At 47.7% G+C, this 19,020-nt stretch overlaps 3 protein-coding genes across 6 annotated transcripts; 2 read left to right on the forward strand and 1 right to left on the reverse strand.

The window, feature by feature from the left end:
* Window positions 1-23: 23 nt before the first annotated feature.
* Window positions 24-13,193, forward strand: il15ra (interleukin 15 receptor subunit alpha). The gene is made up of 8 exons (XM_057022721.1): window positions 24-389; window positions 1,100-1,294; window positions 1,415-1,465; window positions 2,259-2,369; window positions 2,458-2,545; window positions 3,561-5,678; window positions 5,745-7,886; window positions 9,131-13,193. Exons 1-6 carry the CDS (start codon window positions 311-313, stop codon window positions 3,637-3,639), a joined length of 603 nt encoding a protein of 200 aa, XP_056878701.1. The 5' UTR covers window positions 24-310; the 3' UTR covers window positions 3,640-5,678; window positions 5,745-7,886; window positions 9,131-13,193.
* On the reverse strand, window positions 10,620-13,613 carry nudt5 (nudix (nucleoside diphosphate linked moiety X)-type motif 5). 4 transcript variants are annotated; one of them, XM_057022723.1, is made up of 9 exons: window positions 13,528-13,613; window positions 13,201-13,271; window positions 12,824-12,891; window positions 12,707-12,759; window positions 12,520-12,627; window positions 12,307-12,402; window positions 12,079-12,180; window positions 11,689-11,827; window positions 10,620-11,614 (listed from the first exon to the last, which is right to left on the reverse strand). In XM_057022723.1, the coding sequence occupies exons 2-8, from the start codon at window positions 13,252-13,254 to the stop codon at window positions 11,733-11,735; spliced, it is 576 nt and encodes a 191-aa protein (XP_056878703.1). In that variant the 5' UTR covers window positions 13,255-13,271; window positions 13,528-13,613; the 3' UTR covers window positions 10,620-11,614; window positions 11,689-11,732. The 4 variants fall into 4 exon arrangements, with proteins under 4 accessions (XP_056878703.1, XP_056878704.1, XP_056878705.1 ...); XM_057022724.1 differs by having other exon boundaries at window positions 13,394-13,531; XM_057022725.1 differs by lacking the exon at window positions 13,528-13,613 and adding an exon at window positions 13,460-13,478.
* A 217-nt stretch (window positions 13,614-13,830) lies between these two features.
* On the forward strand, window positions 13,831-18,058 carry cdc123 (cell division cycle 123 homolog (S. cerevisiae)). The gene is made up of 13 exons (XM_057022701.1): window positions 13,831-14,128; window positions 14,389-14,460; window positions 14,585-14,654; window positions 15,048-15,080; window positions 15,208-15,303; window positions 15,391-15,497; window positions 15,583-15,634; window positions 15,720-15,795; window positions 16,449-16,571; window positions 16,655-16,683; window positions 16,771-16,872; window positions 16,954-17,091; window positions 17,403-18,058. Exons 1-13 carry the CDS (start codon window positions 14,055-14,057, stop codon window positions 17,469-17,471), a joined length of 1,041 nt encoding a protein of 346 aa, XP_056878681.1. The 5' UTR covers window positions 13,831-14,054; the 3' UTR covers window positions 17,472-18,058.
* Window positions 18,059-19,020: the final 962 nt, after the last annotated feature.

Consider the following 19,020-nt stretch of genomic DNA (forward strand, 5'->3'; position numbering starts at 1 on the left):
TAAATGAAGCGTCCGATGTAAGTCATTATTCGCCTCGCGAATACGTTTATAGAATGCCGCAACATGCGTTTGTGTGTATTTTTGTGGCCATGCAAACGCGGCTGTAACGCGACATGGGGCGATGAACTTGGAGTGTTTCCCGTAAACGCGCAACTTGGAGCGCGATCGTGTCATTCCTCGTCGGCGCTGACGGCGCGTCCACAGTCATGCACCCTGAATCACTCGGAAAGTGAAAGTAGGAGCAGAAGACGCACGTCTCGAAACGCTTTTACCGACGCCGACCTGTTGTGCCTCCGCAGGTAGCTGTCAGATGGATCTGGGCTCCTCTTTAGCGCCGCTTTTCGTCCTGATTTATTGGGTTTTCCCGACTCCTGCAACGTGCCACAGCGGTAAGTGCCAACGACGTCGACGCGACCCAGAGCTGCCTTTAGGATTCTTTATTTTAAAGCGACCTTAAAGGGCAGACTTTGAAGGGATTTAAAGACTGAAAAATAGTTTCGTTATCCAGAAGCAGCACAAGTACTTGTAGATAAATAATTCAACCTCATGGTCAAAATCAAATAAATAAACAAATGAACGCACACACACACACACACACACACACACACACACTGTATATATAACCCGTCTTAAACATAAATAGAAAGAGACAGTGTGTGTTCATTTTAAAATTTGTGAGAATTAGTGGAGAAAATCCCGAACTGCTTTATTGATTTGTTACAACATAATAAAATGGTTTTGTAGACCGGGAGCTGCTGGAGTCTGTCCCAGCTCCATTCGGGTGGCCGCGGGGCCACCCCTGCATGAGTCCCCACCTCATAGCAGGGCCCTCTGAGCAATTGTGGGTTCGGTGCCTTGCTCAAGGGTCCCTCGCCTTCCGTGTTTTGTCTGCACCGGGTCTTGACCTGAGAAGGGTCCACCTCCCGGGCCGGTCCGCCACAGAGAGCCATCGACACATCGATTCCTCTTTATAAAAGCTAAACAAATCATGGTGCAACATAATGCTACACAGTAGAACTCAAACCGTCGCCTCTTTGGTCCCAAACTACCGAGCGGGTAAAAGCCGGAACCTGTTCTCTTCTTGTTTACGTCCTTTCAGATAAAATATGTTGCCCGGAAATTCCACCTGTGAATCTGACTGAAACCCCTCCGAGGAAGTGCTTCGAGGTTGGTGAGAGGTACCGCTACCAGTGTAAGGCCGGCTACAAGCGGAAGGCGGGGACCTCCAACCTCATCAAATGTATTCAGACCGCCCACTGGGTCGAATGGACGCTGCCCGACCTCATTTGTATATGTAAGCTGGGTCTCTTTACTCGCCTCTGAGGTCTTGTGACAGATTGTGGACCAATCCAAGAAAAGAGAGATTAAGTGTCTCTTAAACTCTTATTAATAATGACGATTTCCTGCCTTTTAGGTGTCCCACCGGGAAGCTGCGGAGAGCCCTCCAGCCCTCCTCCAGCAGCCAGTAAGAGCCTCCTGTAATCCCCCCCCTCCCCAGAACTCAGTGGAAGTGTTACTGTCCGTCGCTCAGTCCCAAGAACACGGCCTTTTCCAACCCTCGCCGTCAGAGGAGGGGCGTGCACGTTTTCATGCCAAGCAACATACCTTCCATTACTGCCACTCCCTCAATACTGCGGCGTTTTCCCAGAAAGTCTTCCGTTTTTCCTGCAGTAATGTGTGCCAGAAACGACCTTTTCCATGATGCCAGGCTAGTGGGAAACATGGTGGGTGAGTGGGCTGTAGCATGTGCTCACCGGAGCCGTCGCAGCGGCTCGCGCCCTCCTGGACCGTTCAAGGCTAAAAAAATTTTGATATTCATCAGTCAGGCTGCTACAGGTGCATCACAACTCCTGTTTTAGTGAAAGGAATGAAAGGACCCAGGGTTCCCGTCAGGGGGAGCATCGCTGGGTTAGATGTTGTGGTGGAACCAGCCCACTGTTGGGGTCGTTAAAGTCAGGAGTCCAGGCGCAGTCAATTAAGAGCTGAGCCAAAGAACCCACGTCTCAGCTGTAACACACATGCATAATGGGACTTTTCATCTCCCTCATGTCCGCTGCTGTGATGTTTGCAGAGAAAAGTTCACTGTTACATGTTAGCAAGGCTGGTTTTAAAAGGGTGAGCGACCAAATACCGATACGTAGTTACGAAAGATCGAAATCTGCATGGATTTTACCGCAAACTTCATATTTATTTTCTGATTTCTGCTGCACGAGAGGCGACAAGAAGGAAATCGGCTTTTGCTTCTGATTGTCCCTCAGCTGGAAGCTCCACTTCTGTGCCTGAAGCAACAACGAGCGGAGCAGTAGCGGCCACGAGCGACGGGGGGGCTCCCACAGAGACCAGCCTGCACTCGGACGTGTCTGACCACCGTGAGTCTCACACACGCGTGTGTTGAAGACTGTTGAACATGATTCCAAATGTTGTGTTCATGCGCGACCTTTGCTCTTTTCTTGGTAGATCTCAACAGCACACACATTGTGTCTCTCTGTTTTGCACTGGTTTTTGTCTGTGCGCTGGCCGGAATGATCTCCTTTTGCTATAAAAGGTATATATATATATGTGTATATATATATATACACACCATATATATATGTGTGTGTGTGTGTGTGATATGCTCTATATATATACTGTATTTGTGTGTGTTGTGTGTGTGTGTGATATGCTCTATATATATATATATATATATATATATATATACTGTATTTGTGTGTGTGGTGTGTGTGTGTGTGTGTGATATGCTCTATATATATATACTGTATTTGTGTGTGTGTGTGTGTGTGATATGCTCTATATATATATATACTGTATTGTGTGTGTGTGTGTGTGTGTGATATGCTCTATATATATACTGTATTGTGTGTGTGTGTGTGTGTGATATGCTCTATATATATATATATATATATATACTGTATTGTGTGTGTGTGTGTGTGTGTGTGATATGCTCTATATATATATACTGTATTTGTGTGTGTGTGTGTGTGTGAGTGATATGCTCTATATATATACTGTATTTGTGTGTGTGTGTGTTGTGTGATATGCTCTATATATATATATATATATATTATATATATATACTGTATTTGTGTGTGTGTGTGTGTGTGTGTGATATGCTCTATATATATACTGTATTTGTGTGTGTGTGTGTGTGATATGCTCTATATATATATATATACTGTATTTGTGTGTGTGTGTGTGTGATATGCTCTATATATATATATATATACTGTATTTGTTGTGTGTGTGTGTGTGTGTGTGTGTGTGTGTGTGTGTGTGTGATATGCTCTATATATATATATACTGTATTTGTGTGTGGTGTGTGTGTGTGTGTGTGTGATATGCTCTCTCTATATATATATACTGTATTTGTGTGTGTGTGTGTGTGTGATATGCTCTCTATATATATATACTGTATTGTGTGTGTGTGTGTGTGTGTGTGTGTGTGATATGCTCTCTCTATATATATATATATACTGTATTTGTGTGTGTGTGTGTGTGTGTGTGTGATATGCTCATTTGTCGTTTGTTTAGAATTTCACCAGTTTTCTTGTTTTTAACCACAGGAGGACATCAGGTGTGACGCTGCCGTTACCAGCAGAACAGATTCCCATAAACAATGATCCACTTGAGGCGGATCAATAATTTCCTTCGCTTGTGGCACAGAGAAGCTCTTGGAACTGTCGACGCGTCGTAAGGAGGACCATCTGGACAGATGTTTGTTTCTGCCAGGACAGATGTTATGTGGACGTTAGTGTTGGGCAGCTGTCAAACTCCCGTCCTGGCTGGGATGAACAGTTAGCTGGAGAGAAAATATTTACTGAAGAAGGTGAGGAGGAATCTGCGTTTGTCACACCCACATTCAGACCTCTTGTTGTTTCGGAGCGTGCCAGAAGTTCTCCAGCTGTTTTATCTGAACCTGGCAAAGACTTTGGAATAAAAGGGGCTTTTCCCACAGCCTAAAATAACCCTCATCTGGATCCCAGCGCCCTGCACTATTCCCTGCATTTAATGGGTTTGTCTCTACTTCCTGTTTGATTTGTAATTGCTTAATGCTGGGCAGCATGCGAACGCCTCTCAGCCAGAACCCCGGAGGCACCACCACATGTCGGAAGTGAGCTAACATCGCACAACATCCCTCAGCTCCAGCGTTCGGACCTTGACCACAGTCAAGAGGTCGAGCACAACGCCTGTGTTCTGTCCCAGCGAGCGTCTGGAGTTGTGCAATGACTGAAAAGGCTCCGCAGCTCCCAGGACTGATGCGGAGCAGCTGCTCAGCTGACAGAGGGAAAAACACACATTAATATTGGATCAAGGCAACAGGAAAATGTTTTAATTGCCTCGCTGCCGCAGATCCTAACAAGGTTCTTTAGGAAATGAGTGGGGTTAGAAAGTGTGGTGGGATGTTCCAACATCAAGTCAAAACATGGAACAGCTTCATTAAATGCACAAGTTACAAATAAAAGTGAGGAAAAGAAAAAGCATTTACGACTATTCCCAATACTCTGGGATTAGGGTCGGAATGGCTGGTTGATCAGGGCCATGTTGGGAACGTTGTCCGCCATGATGGTCCCACACATTCACACACACATTCCCACACACACATTCCCACACACACTTCTCACACACACATTCCCACACACACTTCTCCCGAAACACCCGTCAGCCTGCGGGAGCAAGCATAAGTGTTTCCGTTTGAACAACGTGCACGAGCAGGCGAGGCGATGAAAGAGGAACATCTGGAGGGAAGACGGCGTTCTGACGCAGGTCATCATGGTGGAGTCCAGACAAGAGCCCTCTAAACGATCAGAAACGCTTCCAGTTGTTCTGCAGATGTTGGCAAATGAGGCATCTCTTCAGAACAGTTTCTGACTCATTAACTGGATAAACTAAGTTAGTTTTTTGCAGCGATCTCACTGATTGATGTTGGGAAAAGTTCAATCCAGCAACTACAACCAAAACATGCTGATGCTGCAAAAGAAGAGCAACAAATCACTGTTGTGAAACCTCCAGAAGACACAAGACTCCAACAGCAAAGAGGCAGCGACGCCACGGGACAGGATGCAGCGCACATCTGCGGTTTCACGTGGGGTTAATTGTGCAACAGTGTGAAGCATCAGACATGTGATTTAAGCTCTTAAACACGCAGGCGCCGTCCGTGGGTCACGGTGCGACCTGGCCCCGGCCCTTCAGGAGGTGGCGGACGCTGCTGCTGGTGACCAGCGGGGTCTGGGCACGAGTCACGGCTACCTACAGCAGGTTCCACTCCTCAGGCGGAATCTTGTCCGTGAAGACGCAGCACAGGAGGAAATAAAGGGAAGCCAGGAGACGCAGCGTGCACCCGCCGTGCACGTCCAGGCTGTGACGGGAAGCTGGAACCTTGATGAAGTGGTCAGTGATCATCACGCTGTCAAACTCCAAACCTTTAACGTTGGGGACCGTCCCTCACATCAAGTCTGGTTCAAGCAACAAATCAGGGCAACGAGGTCTTGCTGGGCATGTGGTTGTCAGCTCCAACAGTCTATTTTTAGAATCATGACAGCCAGGAGGCCAGAACCGGCGCTGACCCATCTGCAATAATCCAAACCTTGGACTCAGCGGAGCTCTACGTCCCGGCTCGTCGGGACTCACATTCAGAGCACCTTTCCAGCTGGCTCCAGCTCCGGGTCCTCCGTCTGTCCGGCGTATGTGTGTGTTTGATTTATTATTTCGCAGTCGTGGAGTTTTGTTTACAGTTTTTGATCCTGCAGCAGGTGCCGGAGGTCCGAGATCCGGTCCAGGCCGACGCCTTCCAGGCCCTAAAGCACAGTACAGCCTCCATGTGTCTCCGCTTCAATGTGTCTGCATCTTGTCCTTCAACACACACTCACACACACACACTCACTCACGCACACGCACACACACACACACACACACACACACACACACACACACACACACACTCCTACCAAGTGGACCCGACAGGACGGATTCGCAGTGGGGAGCGAGACCGCACAGTTGAACGCCATCGGGTTGCGTCTGGACAAAATGGCCGTCTTCCCCTTGCAAACGCTGACGCCAGTTTGCGGGGACCGTTTGGTACGATCAGTTTTCATCACACACGCCACCTTTGGAAAGGAAAAGACTCAGTTTAATGCTCTAACGGCTGCTTGACAAGCTAGAGAAGACCGTTTTGTCTATTAAAGGTCGACGACCGTTCCATAGGGTGGAGAACGGCAGCTTTACCTTGTTGCTTTTCCTCCCACAAGAATCTTCCCCACATGGCCAATCTTTGCACCGAAGCGAAAGCTCTCCAGAACAAAGGAACAGAAGAGCTTTCAAGCAGTGGGGAGAATTTGAATTTCAACATTTTTATTTTCTGCCAGTCCAGGCTTCACGCGTCTACGTGTTGCAGCTTGTGTGCCCTATCTGTGTGAGGTAGTAAATGTGTGTGTGCCACTATCTTCAGATGAAAATGTGAGACGAGACTGAAAGTGTTTGAGATTCGACACATTTGAGAAGCTCATCTACGGCAGGTTGCCACGCGTCTGGCGCCTGGACGTCCCGGGTAGAGCCCGTGGTCGTGAGCGGAGCTGTCCCGTCTGTGTGTGACGGTGTGGGGCTCAGTGGGGGCACCCACAGCCTCTGCGTCTCCTTTCAACCCTTCACAATCTGCTGCGTTATGATATAATATAAGAATATAATATCATGCTTTTTAGAGCAACCGCATTTAAATGTTGCTCCACAGGAAACAACACCTTTGGTTATTATTACATCGGAATTATTTAAACTATTGGTGAGTCTCATTGACCAACCATGGAACTCTGTGACCAAAATAAGGGAGGCGTTTGTATTTCTCTTTATTTATCATAAAGGCTTTTATTCTGACTGCTTGGATGGGAAGTGAAACTTGAATATGATATGAAAGTAAAAGCTAAAGTCAGTTCATTATGACAGTGCAGTTGAGGCTTCCTAAACCTTTAGGGACTAATATGACCTGAATGTCTGACATTGTGGCGGACGCTTAGGGGCGTGTCTCCCACCCAGGTGATGTTTGGGGTGGTGGGCGTGGCCAGCCCAGGTTAGATAATGCACTGTTTGGCGCGCCAGCAGGAGCATCTGGTGGTTGCTGAATAAACACGTCCAAACATCTGCTCGAACATGTCCGAGGCAGCAGACGAGGGCATCTCCTCTTCTCGCCCCGGCTCACGCAGCCACCGCGTCCGTGAAGCTGCCCGACCTCTGGCAGAGCGACCCGGCTCCGTGGGTCCAGCATGTCGAAGCGCTGTTCCACCTGCGAGGAGCCACCGAGGACGACTCCAGACATCATTTGGTGGTCGCGTCATGCAGCTGCTGCGGGCCCCGCTCCAGGAGCTCCTGCTCCGGAGGTCCAGCCAGTCCGCCGCGGAAAGGGCGGATAATCTGCGGTGGACCTGATCCTCCGTGCAGAGCGTGTTGGGGGGATTCCCGGCAGCTGGTACCAGAAGACACAGACCAGGCGATGGTGGCTGGAGTTTCCTCCCGGAGGAGGAAGAGCAGCTGTTCGTGAAAGACTCCCTGTCGGTTCCTGGTGGATTCTGGCTGCCAAAAGAGCCTCCTCCCTCCAGGTGGCGCAAACCTGTCATCCATCCAGGACCCCAGCTGACTGCGCCTGATGGTTCCTCCATTGAGACATTTGGTACCAGGTCAGTGACTGTTTGTTTTTCTGGACGCAGTTTCATTTGGGACTTTGTGTTAGCCTCCATTACTGTTCCCATTATTGGCGCAGATTTTCTGTGTTCACATGGTCTGTTAGTGGATGTTGCTAACCGACGTTTAATCGACGCTGTGTCCTTTGCTACCTTTCCCAGTGTGACGGGGGGACCTGGGCCGCTGGCACATGCTAGTTTTGCTGCTGTGGGTCATGTTTTTCGGTGATTTCTGGGTGATTTTTTTTCTCCATCGCTTACTACGCCCCCGTTTTCCATGGTGGTCACGAAGCGTGGAATGGAGCACTTCATCCCCGTTTTCTGTGAAGTTGGGGACAGCGAAGGAGGAATTCGCCACAATGGAGCGTTTGGGAATTGTGCGGCGCTCTAACAGCCCATGGGCCTCTTCGCTCCACATGGTGCCCAAGGCGGACGGCACTTGGCGGCCGTGTGGCGATTTTCGTCGTCTTAACATCACAGCCCCTGACCGTTACCCCGATTTTTCCATTCGCTTGGCAGGCACTACCGATTTCTCAAAGGTGGACTTGGTGCGCGGCTATCATCAGGTTCCGGTGGGTGCCGAGGATGTGCCCAAGACCGCTGCGATTACTCCGTTTGGGCTTTTTGAGTTCCTGTGCACGCCCTTTGGCCTGAAGGGGGCAGCACAGACCTTTCAGCGGTTGATGGACTCGGTATTGCGTGACCTCACCTTTTGTGTTCGTCTATTTGGACGACATTTTGGTAACAAGTCCATCGGCAGACGAGCACCTGACACACCTCGGGCAGGCACTAGGGTGGATCGGACCACCAGGTGGCCGGAGGTGGTCCCTCTTTCCTCCACGACACCGGCAGACGTCGTTCGAGCATTTCTTTCTGCGCGGGTCGTACGTTGCGGCTGTTCGAGTTGAAACGGAGCAACCCAGTAAAACCCTGCGTGAATCAACAAAAGACACAAACACAGGTAGCCTTGCAAGGGAGAGCGAGCAGCAGTTCACTCTGGAACACCCTCCGTCGCTCTGCTGCTGCTCTGCAAACCTCCTTCCTTTATTCACATCAGCTCATTACCCATGTGGAATCCTCCCAAGATGCTTTTAGGGTTTGAGATAACAACCTCACAGTAAATCTGGTGCTCTGGACAAGTGTACTAAATCAAGAGAGGTGAGAAACACTCTGTTTCTTCTTCATGCACTTAGGTGCTAAACATACAAATGCATTTAAATGATAACAATATAATTATTATTCTCAGACGGCGACGTTACCTCCAACTGGGGAGGTTTGTTTCGGAACTCGGGTCATCTCTGGCTAGGTCATTGGGCACTCAAGTTCACCGCACTACCGCGCGCCAGCCTCAGGCTAACGGGCTATGTGAAGGCGTCCACTGTTCACTCAAGGCTGCTTTGGTGCCGCGCTCTTGGAGGACAGCTGGGTGGATCATTTACTTTGGGTGTTGCTCGGTTTGCGTTCCTGAGGAGGATTTGGATGCTTCTCCTGCAGAATTGGTTTTGGAAAAACCGCTTACTGTTCCAGGGGAATTTGTGCTAGAAAGTGCTCCCCCTTGTAACTTTCCTGCCAGAAGTTCTTTTTCGGCTCGGCCCGCTCCGGCCCCCGCCCCCATGCTCGACTGTTTACCGCGATTGTTTGTACCGACGGAATTGACAACGCCCCTTTTTCGTACGATGGCCCATTCTGGGGGCTCAAAGCGGGGGCAAAGAGTTTCCTGCTTGATTATGGGTGGTCGGTCAGAGCGGCTCACATTAGATAGACTGAAGCCTGCGCATTTGCTGGTTGGACAGGATGTGTTGCCAGCTCAGGCCCCCCGTGGGGCCGTCCTCTTTCTATGGTCCAGAATGTCTCATCTGATTGTGGTTCTAATTTACAGCTGGCTTTGTTCCTCCTGCCTACGGCTCCTTTGCGTTCCCAGAAGAGGGATGTCGCAGCCCTTGTGGCAGGCTGATTATATGTAAAAGATTTATTTATTTATTTATTTATTCTCGTTTGGGGAGGGGGGGGCTGTGTGGCGAACACTTAGGGGCGTGTCTCACACCAGGTGACGTGTGGGGTGATGGGCGTGGTTAGTAATTGCGCTGTTCCAGTCGTGTCTGGTTGCTGAATAAAGACGTCCGAACCATCTGCTCTGTCCCAGTCGTTGCTCGTCCTGCCACAATGTAATAATGTCGTTAATAAACGGGTTTACCGGAGGTTCTGATCGCTTACTTTTAATCGCTTCCTCCATCGCAAAGTTTCCACTTTCCCATAGAGTAAAAAGGGCTGTGGTCACTTTAATAGCCCGCGAATGTAAACATTATTTTTTTATAACTTTAAAAGCAATGTTAAAACAGACTGGCGTTGTTTCAAATGGCTCTAATGGTTGCGGTCATTCTTCTTCGCGGGTTTTGTGGTGTACAACCCAACATAGAGCTCACTACGCCACCTAGTGTACTGGAGTATGTAACGCCAGCTTATCTCCGGTCGCTCTTGATTGGTACAATACCGCCACCTAGTGTACTGGAGTAACATTTGCTTTTCCCGCAACGATGGCAAGATAAGATACCGGTAGATTAGGAGAGACGGGAAAACAAAATAAAATAGAATCAATCTTTGACCTCATTCTATGTCGGGTCCCTGGATGTTTAATGGTGTGGGGTTGGACTTGTTTTGAAAGTCTACGTGAAGGCGGCTGATTTCGCACCAGCTGACAGGATCCACAATCACCTTCCTCTACTCCCGACTGTTCAGGGTCATTTGTGTCCTTGCTCCCCCCTGACCATGCTTTCAGGCCCTCTCAGGTGGGTCTCCATTCCCTTTCTCATGGAGCATAACTCTGTAATGACCTTTAACAGGTACCAACACATACATTTATGAACTACTGCCTTCAAAAGCAATAAATGACAAAGTGAGCAGTGACTAAATGAAGACTGAACAAACATTTGACATTCTTCAATGAGTGTGAACCAGAAAAACAAATAAAATCACATTTATTAATTTTAAATTGACAGCAATTACATTCCTATTATTCCATGTTAATTTGTTAATTTCTTAAACCTTCGAGTACACCAGGGATCCCCTCCTGATGCTGGTGAAGACTAGCAGCTTCTCTATAGTTAAATCACAATACATAAAATTCCAACCGTCATCAGGTGAAGCTCCAAATGACAAAAATGAACCCTAATGGCCAGTAGACACGAATAATCGTTTTTAGGAATGCTTTACATTAAATTTGCTTTTCATGCTACATTAGTCAGTATAAGGAATCGATCAGTGCATAAAAATAACAACCTCCTGCAACTACAACTGCTTCTAATCCCAAAGAAACAAGAAATGGATCTTTAGAAACTTACTAGGTGTAACTGGTACCTTGGAACCTATGTAAAAAAGCTTGTAACCCTAAAAAAGTCCAGGCCTCAGAATTCACAAGACCATCCCATAACAGTAATTACGTAAAAAAAAAAAAAGAAAAAAGAATTGTAACCTGAAGCTTTGAAACTGCTGTATTCCAACATTTACCAACATCAACAGATTATTTTGGAAAACAGGGCAACAATCTGCTGCTGTTAGGCTTCAGGAATCATTTGAAGATTACAAAACTACAAAGAACATTATATTAGACTCACGCTGAGGTTAGATAATGTCATCAATCCTCCCAAGTGGAAAGAGTATTTTAAGGCTTTAATTTGTTGTCCTGTCACCATCATCAGATTTTAAAGATTGTTAAATGCACTTGATTAATATGAAAGGATCCACATGTAACAAATTCTTCCGGATGTCTTCACCAAACCTTCTCAGATGCCTCTCCAACACATTGCTAACCTTCGAGAGGCTGGATTCAACCTGATCTCCTTGTGTTTATTGTTTAAGGACGGGCACCTCCTTGGGCTTAAAGAAGGCCTGAGCCATCCCCATGCCAAAGATGTACACTTTGGCATCCACCAGGATTTTTTCTTTCTTCAGTAAATCTATGAGAACACAAAAGGGAACGCGTCAGCATGGTTGTCGTGAGGGCGCACGTGGCAACGTGACAGAGACTCGCCGTCGATTTTGGTCTGGAACTCGTCGAGAGGCAGAAGGACGACTTCAACAAACTCTGCAAAGGGACGATATGGATTGTGAGACGAGCTGCGAGGGCAGCTTCCAACATTTGTGACGTAAGGACCTCTTACCTCCATCGCCTGCAAAATAAGAGGACAAAGGAGATTATTTTAATGTGATCAAAGACCATACATTGGATTTTAAATCCATTTTAATAAAAGACAATTTGCGGTGTGAATGGATGCAAGATGCAGAACAAGCAAAGTCACTCATGCAAGTCTTCATGTAGTTTAAAACTAATTCAATACAAAAGTATCAAAATGTTCCCAGTGGCTTCCTCCCTCCGAACCGTGGTCATTTCTACTCCAGATACTTCTACCAAGTTGCTTACCCAGTTGTTGTGTCGGGTTTATGTTCTCAGCCTCATCTCCGTTGATGTTGACCAAGACGATCTGGGTGGTGCAGTTAGACAGGCCGGGGTCCAGGCAGGTCACTGTCGTCCACATAAAAAGGCCGTAAATCTCAGGGCGGAATTCCCAAACCCCTCCGGAACACAAGCTAAGAGACACACTGGGCGGACTCTACTGCAAGCAAAGATAAATAATGTACGCGATGATACCTGGGGTCACCCCGACCACTTCCCCCTTGAATCCGGTTTCTTCCTTGAGCTCCCTCAGAGCTGTAATCTCTGCACTTTCACCCTCATCAATCAAGCCTGAGTCCCAAACAGAGGATGTTTTTCAAAGGTCAGAAATTACACAAACGCACACGTAAATCAAGGCTAAAAATGACCGGAGGTGTTGGCAACTTATACATGACGAAGGTATTAGACCTGCGGGAAACTCCAGAGTGCAACATCCCAGAGGAGGGCGAAACTGCTTCACCATCACAACGCAGTCTTTGTGTAGCGTTCGCTTGAGCAGGGCGATGATTCCCACGCCTGAGGGGAGCAAGGCATCGCAGATTATACAGGATGAACACAGCCCCCGGGCAGAATACAGGAGGAAAGCGACCATCACCATCCGCTTCTGTGTTAGCTTGTCTCGTGGTCCTCTTCGTGGTCTCCCAGATTCTGCACGGATGACGACAGAGTGAGACTTGAATCAGAAAATGCATCACGTCATCTCATTAATTACCTGGTGGTCCCGGCAGGATCGATGTACGTCGTTTTCTCCAGCGTCACCCATTTCCCTGCTGCAATGACCTGCAGATAATCCCCCAGATGACCAGACGCAATATGCAGAATGCTGCTGTGCTCGGGTGCAAACTGCTCAGTTCAGACTAAAACTCAATAAAGTTGCAGCTCTGCAGAAGATACTGATTTACTCACGCTTACCTCAAAGCATTGACGAGGCCAAAAACACAAATTTAATGAAGCTGGTATACGGAAAATAATATGTACCAATAGCACAACTTAGCATCGTTCAAAGAAAAAGAATCCATCCCAACATGATGTGGCGTGACTGGACCCAAACGCTGACACGTTACAATAAACTAAAGAATCAGCACCAACCTCTTCTTTCACTATATGTGGAGCATTGCTGGTTGTGGCCTCCTCTGTGTTCATTTTCACTGTTAATGGAGCTGAAATTCAGAAAATTTATACCAAACGAATACAATTTAGCAGGAGTTGAGCAATGAGACTGAAGTCTGAATGAAGACTGACGACACATTTCGATCATGAGTTACTCCATTATTATACGTACGCTTTCCTGCCGTTTGTTTGATCGTAGCTGATGCGTAAAATATATATATATATCTACAAGTACTACCTGCGACGTCGTCTGTATTTTAGATAAATTGAAACCGAGTTAACATGGACAAATTAAACTTAACTCACGTGAAATCACCGTGGCGCGTTCAATAGCAGTAAAGATGGTAAAAGATTTAAGAGGAGTCACACTTACGTTATCTTCCGGCTCTGGGAAATGTCCCTGAAGAAAAACTGCTAATAATTAACCAATTTTTCATCACAATATTTACTTTAAATAAATAATTATGCTTGCGATGGAAAACAAAATCAAAGTTGCTTAAGTAAATGTTGATTTGTAATAGGCCTAATGTGAATATCTGCTTTTTCCACAAAGTGACTCATCTGTTAAATAAACCATCTATGATTATGCTCAGCGATTTTCCTTATACCACGCCCACCGGTGCGCTGGAAAATGTCACCCCCCGTGAAAATCAAGATTTATTGTAGAAATTAATTGTTTAAAGTTGACATCTGTGATAATGACGCAAATCAAAACAGTGGATATAAGTGACGATAAACACCAAATATTTGGGCTTTTATAAAGCCTAAATCCTTTACAAATATCACGATTCCGGAAGACATTTACTGACGGACTCTCCACAGGATATTGCAGCATGAAGAAGGAGCAAGTAGTCAATTGCCAGTTTTCGGTATGGTATCCGATATTCAAGAAACATACGATTAAAAGGTAATTGGGCTCAACTTTCCCTCACATTTTTGTTAATATTTCATTGCCTTATATATGACACATTTGCATTAAGCCAACGCTAATACTGGTTTTCAGATATAGGGTATAGCTACCACCTCTATTTTCTAGCCTCATTCCATCAGAAGATATTTAGATAAATCTCTTAAGAGCCTCTTGCTCAGTTTGTCTCTCTTGAGTCGTGGCTGCTTTGTATTCTATATTCATGTAGTTACGTGTGTCAATATCATTATTTGTTCCAGCCTGATTCTTCCACTGCCTCAGAATGTAATAGACTATTTACTAGACGATGGGACGCTGGTAGTAGCTGGGAGGTGAGTCCACCCTGCACAAAGTGCTTTTTGGAGGAGTTGCTGTTCTTTGGTGAAACGTGGGACACCACTGTCACTGGATCATTGGTCGTTTTCTGTGCCTTTTTAATTAGTTGTTTCCTTTCAGTGATCACGACACGCAAACACATTCCAATAGTGATCTGAATGGTGATCTGAATGCAGAAGAAGATATTCAGGTAAACTTGGTCTTGATCCTTTTCCCTGTTTTGTTGCATCGCTTCATCACAGTTACAGCAGGAAATGCATCAAAGGAACAGCCAGCACACACCAGCACCGTGTCGGTAACATGATTGTGACTTGGATTTAAATGACTTTTGATTATTTGCATCAAGATTTTATAATCTATGGCTAAAGGCAACCCTCGAGAGTTGGTTTTCATTTGTGTTTATTTAAAGTTGAAACTTTAGAATATGTGCATTGTTCATCACATTTATTTTACTTAATGTAAAAAGACAATTCTATAGTCTACTAAACTATAAGGTTGCACTTTAGAATAGTGTTGATAACCTGTCACAGTTAAAACTTTGTGGACTCGTATTCACCCTGTCTCGTCCAATGCTCCCCTCTAGTGGTCAGATGATGAAACAACCACCACTGTCACAGTAAGCGTCAACTTCCCAAATTTATGCTTCTCTGCTCCTTTGTGGGGCAACATTTCCCCCCTGTCTTTGAATATATCACCATCTACAAAGTTGGCCATCTTTCGATATCACTCTCTGTATCTGTCAGGCTCCAGAGTTCCCAGAATTCTCCTCTCATGTGTTGGAGGCAATAAATGCCCTGGGTGGGAGTGTCTTTCCCAAACTCAACTGGAGTGCTCCGCGGGTAAACACGACCCCATTTCACCCAGCACATTATTAATCAAAGAGGTGGTTTGTAAGTAAAAGGTGTTTGCTTGTTTGTGCCTTCAAGGATGCCAACTGGATCGCGCTGAACAGTTCTCTGCAGTGTCACAGCCTCAGCGACATTTTCCTGCTCTTCAAGAGCTCCGACTTCATCACCCACGACCTCACGCAGCCGTAAGCTTCGGACGTTTCTGGCCGCAGGCGAAAAGGAGCCGTTTCAATCTTTACTTATGTGTGTAACGCTGGTTTCCTTGTGCAGGTTTCTCCTGTGCAGTGACCAGGACTCCCCAGACCCGGCCATCAACTATGAGGTATCTTTCTTCCGGTCCTCTGAAGCGCGCTGGGCTGTTGCTCACGTCGTAAAGACCCGTCTCCTCTCTCGTCTTCTGTCCTCAGCTGGTTTTGAGAAAGTGGAGCGAGCTGATTCCAGGAGGAGAGTTCCGCTGCTTTGTCAAAGAGAACAAGCTGATCGGTAATAAAAGAAATGGGAGAAGCCGCGTTACCATCATCATCATCATCATCATCGTCGTGGTGGTGGTGGTGGTGGTGGTGGTGTCGGCTCTCTGCCTGTAACCAATCGTTCTGAGACCTTTTTAAATTACACAGTCCAGCGGCTCTGCAGACTTTATTGAAGGCTCCATGAGTAAATGGAGCCTCTGGTTGTTGGGCAGCACATTCTAGGTAATGGAAAGGTTGGAGTTAGTTTGGGTCCATATATTCGTCCACTTGGGCCCAGAACACCTTCATTCATTCAATCATGGTTGATGTGCAGAAACAAATGAGATCAGTCCGAATTTTCGGTGACCACAACAGTGAATCCTCTCCTGTTATGCATATACGATGGTATCTGAGTCCATATTTTGCAGGGGTTGCTTTTCTTCCCTGATGTGTAATTTGGGTTGTCAGACATCCTCGCAGACGCTGATCGGCTCCTGCTGAGTTCTCGTGGATGAACTCCCTCTCGATGTGAGAGGCCGGACCGGGCCGAGCGTGTCAGATAGGGAGGAAGCTGATAGAATTGTGATCCGAGCGTGCTCGGGCTGATCTCGTGCTCTGCGGGCTAATTTAGAAGCAATTATACCATTCAACTGGAGCTGCACTCACGGCGCCTCGCTCTGCTCCCAGCTGTCTCCCAGAGGGATTATACGCAGTATTACCAGCACATTCTGAAGCAGGAGGAGCAGATCTGCCAGGCCGTCGAGGCCTTCTTCAGCCAGCACATCCAGTACAACTTCCTGGATGAAGACTGTGAGCGTTTCCTTCTTTTGCTTCCTTTCCTCTGATTGATAGAAGCCCAGCATCTCTTTTTCAACCCTAATTTTGCCTTGCAGTTGTTTTCGACGTCTACAGAGACAGCCAGGTATTTACGCCGATGACGCCACACACACACACGCACACACACACACACTGACGTGAGTCGCACGCTGACCTGGGTCCCTCGTCTCAGGGCAGGGTGTGGCTCATCGACCTGAACCCGTTTGGAGAGGTGACCGACTCGCTGCTGTTCAGCTGGGAGGAGCTGACGTCTGGAGACCTCACCCAGCAGCAGGTCGGCGAGCGCACGTGCACCCTGCTGTTTGAGCGTGCACGGAAGCTCTGACAGCTGTTGTCATGTGGTGCTTGTGAGCAGGAAGGTCCGGCGTTTCGCTACGCGACCAGCGAGGTGACGGTTCAGCCCAGCCCCTGCCTGAGCTACAGAATCCCCCGAGACTTTGTGGACCTCTCCACTGGAGAAGACGCCTACAAACTCATCGACTTCCTCAAACTGGTAATCTCCCTTCTACTGGAACTTGGACGTGCGTCCATATTGGCCGTCTTATTATGCAAACAGACGTAGAGCAGGCACTTTATGGTTCCTTTGGTTGAGATAGTAATGATGAACAGGGTTAAAATCTGCTTAAGTTGGAAAACCAGACCAGACGTGTCCATATTTTAGCCCTGGAGCAGCTCCAGCACCTCCTGCAGCAGTCGTTGACACTATCAGAAAATTAAATCGCCATTTTCACACTTCGTTCATGTCAGGAGGAACTATTTTCCTCCCTTGATTGAATTCCTCTCGCTGTTCCGTCCTCTCCGCAGAAGAAAAGCCAACAGGAAGATTCTGAGGAGGAGGAGGAGGAGAGGGGGGGGGACGCCCCCCCGCAGTGACGCGGCTCGTCTGAAGCCTGGAGATTAGCTGCTGCTGGAGGCCGCGGCCCTCCACATAACAACCCTTGCATGAAGTGACTCTCGAACACCATCCGCTCCGTCTCCCTCCTCCCTCCTTCCCTCCCTTTCAGGCTCTTCATGGATGCTTCATCCTGGGGGGGGGCGTCTCACAGCTGCATATCAGAACTCACGTGTGTGACGTCACCTCTGTTGTCCTCTAGCCGTTTTTTTTTTACTTGTAACAAAAGTTTAGTGTTGACTTCCTCTATCAAATCTCTGCTTTTCTACTTCATTATAATAGTTAATGAACCTTTGCTGCAAATTGCGTCTCTTGGGTGAGTTGCTGGAGCTCTTTAATTAACAGCTAAGCCCTTCATCACTAAGCCCCCTTATTTATTTCTCTTTTTTCTGTTTGGCCCTCGTCGCTCCTTCATCTCTCCCTTCCAATTTCCCCTGAACGCTTTTGACAGGCTCATTTTTCCAAGCTGCCGGCGGCGCTCGGCGTTTCCCTGCTGACGCGCTGCTCTGGGCTGCGGTTCCGCCTCGGAAAAGAGGAAAAAAAACCCGATTAAACTTGTTGTCTGCGACTCGCCGCGTCCGTCTGGGCTCTGCCAAGCAGCACATTAGAAATTGATTGTGCTTTTATGCAACCGCTCTCGTTAGGCCGGCAGCTAAATGAGCTGTGCAGCTACTCCTTTTCTGTGTCTCCCCTTCGTTGGATTGATGGAGCAATTACAGAGAGACGGGAGGAGCTGCCGGGCAGAAATGAAGCCCCAGCCTGGGTTCACCTGTGCTTCCGCCCAAAACTCAACATTTGAATCATTTTGCTGCCTCTCGTCACTAAACTCTTAATGCCGCCGATGCTCTAATGGGATTAAATCTCTTGTGTTCTGCAGTACGTTTCAGCGCGGCTGCAGGTTCTTAATGTCAGGAACACAGAACGAGACTCGGCCCTTTAACTTGGACTTTGGAGCCACCTAGTGGCAGGGCTGCAGATAACTACATGGGGACCGTGTTTGGAAGAAAACGTGGGGAGGGTATTTCATCATGTGGAAGGGCAGATTTGCTGACTCAGGATGGGGGGGGTCTGCAGAAGAGGAGCTGCAGTAGTTTGCAGCCAGAATACTCATGAGCTGCTCCAGCTGCAATCGTGTTTGTGAGCGTGCGTGCATGCGTGCGTGCGTGGATGAGAGAGAGCGAGAGACCGTGGAAGGGCGTGCGCACCGATGCACACCGAAACTTTTCTTTGATCCCGGTGCTGCAGCTGCCGGGGTCTTTCCTGCATCAGCACCACGGATCTTTCCGCAGGTGGATGGTTCCGCATTGCGTCCACTTCCTGGCCGGACGGGCGCCCTCTGCGCGTCTCGGTCAGGCCGCATCGCAAACATCCGGCCAGCTCCACGACAACAGGCACAAACTTGTGTTTTTGGCTGGAGCAGCAGCTCTGAAGTTTGGACCAGCGTGAACGCGCTCGTGGACCAATGAGAACCGTGACAGCGTCGAGAAAGCGCAGTAATTTGCGACGCCAAACGGTCGCAGGTTGGTAGTA

The sequence above is a fragment of the Takifugu flavidus genome, chromosome 22 (genome assembly GCF_003711565.1).
Source record: "Takifugu flavidus isolate HTHZ2018 chromosome 22, ASM371156v2, whole genome shotgun sequence".
Classification (NCBI taxonomy): Eukaryota; Metazoa; Chordata; class Actinopteri; order Tetraodontiformes; family Tetraodontidae; genus Takifugu; species Takifugu flavidus.

Excerpts from the sequence above, each read along its gene's own strand:
- il15ra (XM_057022721.1), top strand. The coding sequence starts at position 311 with ATGGATCTGGGCTCCTCTTTAGCGCCGCTTTTCGTCCTGATTTATTGG. Across the intron at positions 390-1,099 it reads TCCTGCAACGTGCCACAGCG|ATAAAATATGTTGCCCGGAA; the intron begins GTAAGTGCCAAC and ends ACGTCCTTTCAG. Across the intron at positions 1,295-1,414 it reads GCCCGACCTCATTTGTATAT|GTGTCCCACCGGGAAGCTGC; the intron begins GTAAGCTGGGTC and ends CCTGCCTTTTAG.
- nudt5 (XM_057022726.1), bottom strand. The coding sequence starts at position 13,254 with ATGAACACAGAGGAGGCCACAACCAGCAATGCTCCACATATAGTGAAA. Across the intron at positions 12,760-12,823 it reads GATCCTGCCGGGACCACCAG|AATCTGGGAGACCACGAAGA; the intron begins GTAATTAATGAG and ends TCATCCGTGCAG. Across the intron at positions 12,403-12,519 it reads CACTCTGGAGTTTCCCGCAG|GCTTGATTGATGAGGGTGAA; the intron begins GTCTAATACCTT and ends TTTGGGACTCAG.
- cdc123 (XM_057022701.1), top strand. The coding sequence starts at position 14,055 with ATGAAGAAGGAGCAAGTAGTCAATTGCCAGTTTTCGGTATGGTATCCG. Across the intron at positions 14,655-15,047 it reads ATGCAGAAGAAGATATTCAG|TGGTCAGATGATGAAACAAC; the intron begins GTAAACTTGGTC and ends GCTCCCCTCTAG. Across the intron at positions 15,081-15,207 it reads AAACAACCACCACTGTCACA|GCTCCAGAGTTCCCAGAATT; the intron begins GTAAGCGTCAAC and ends TGTATCTGTCAG.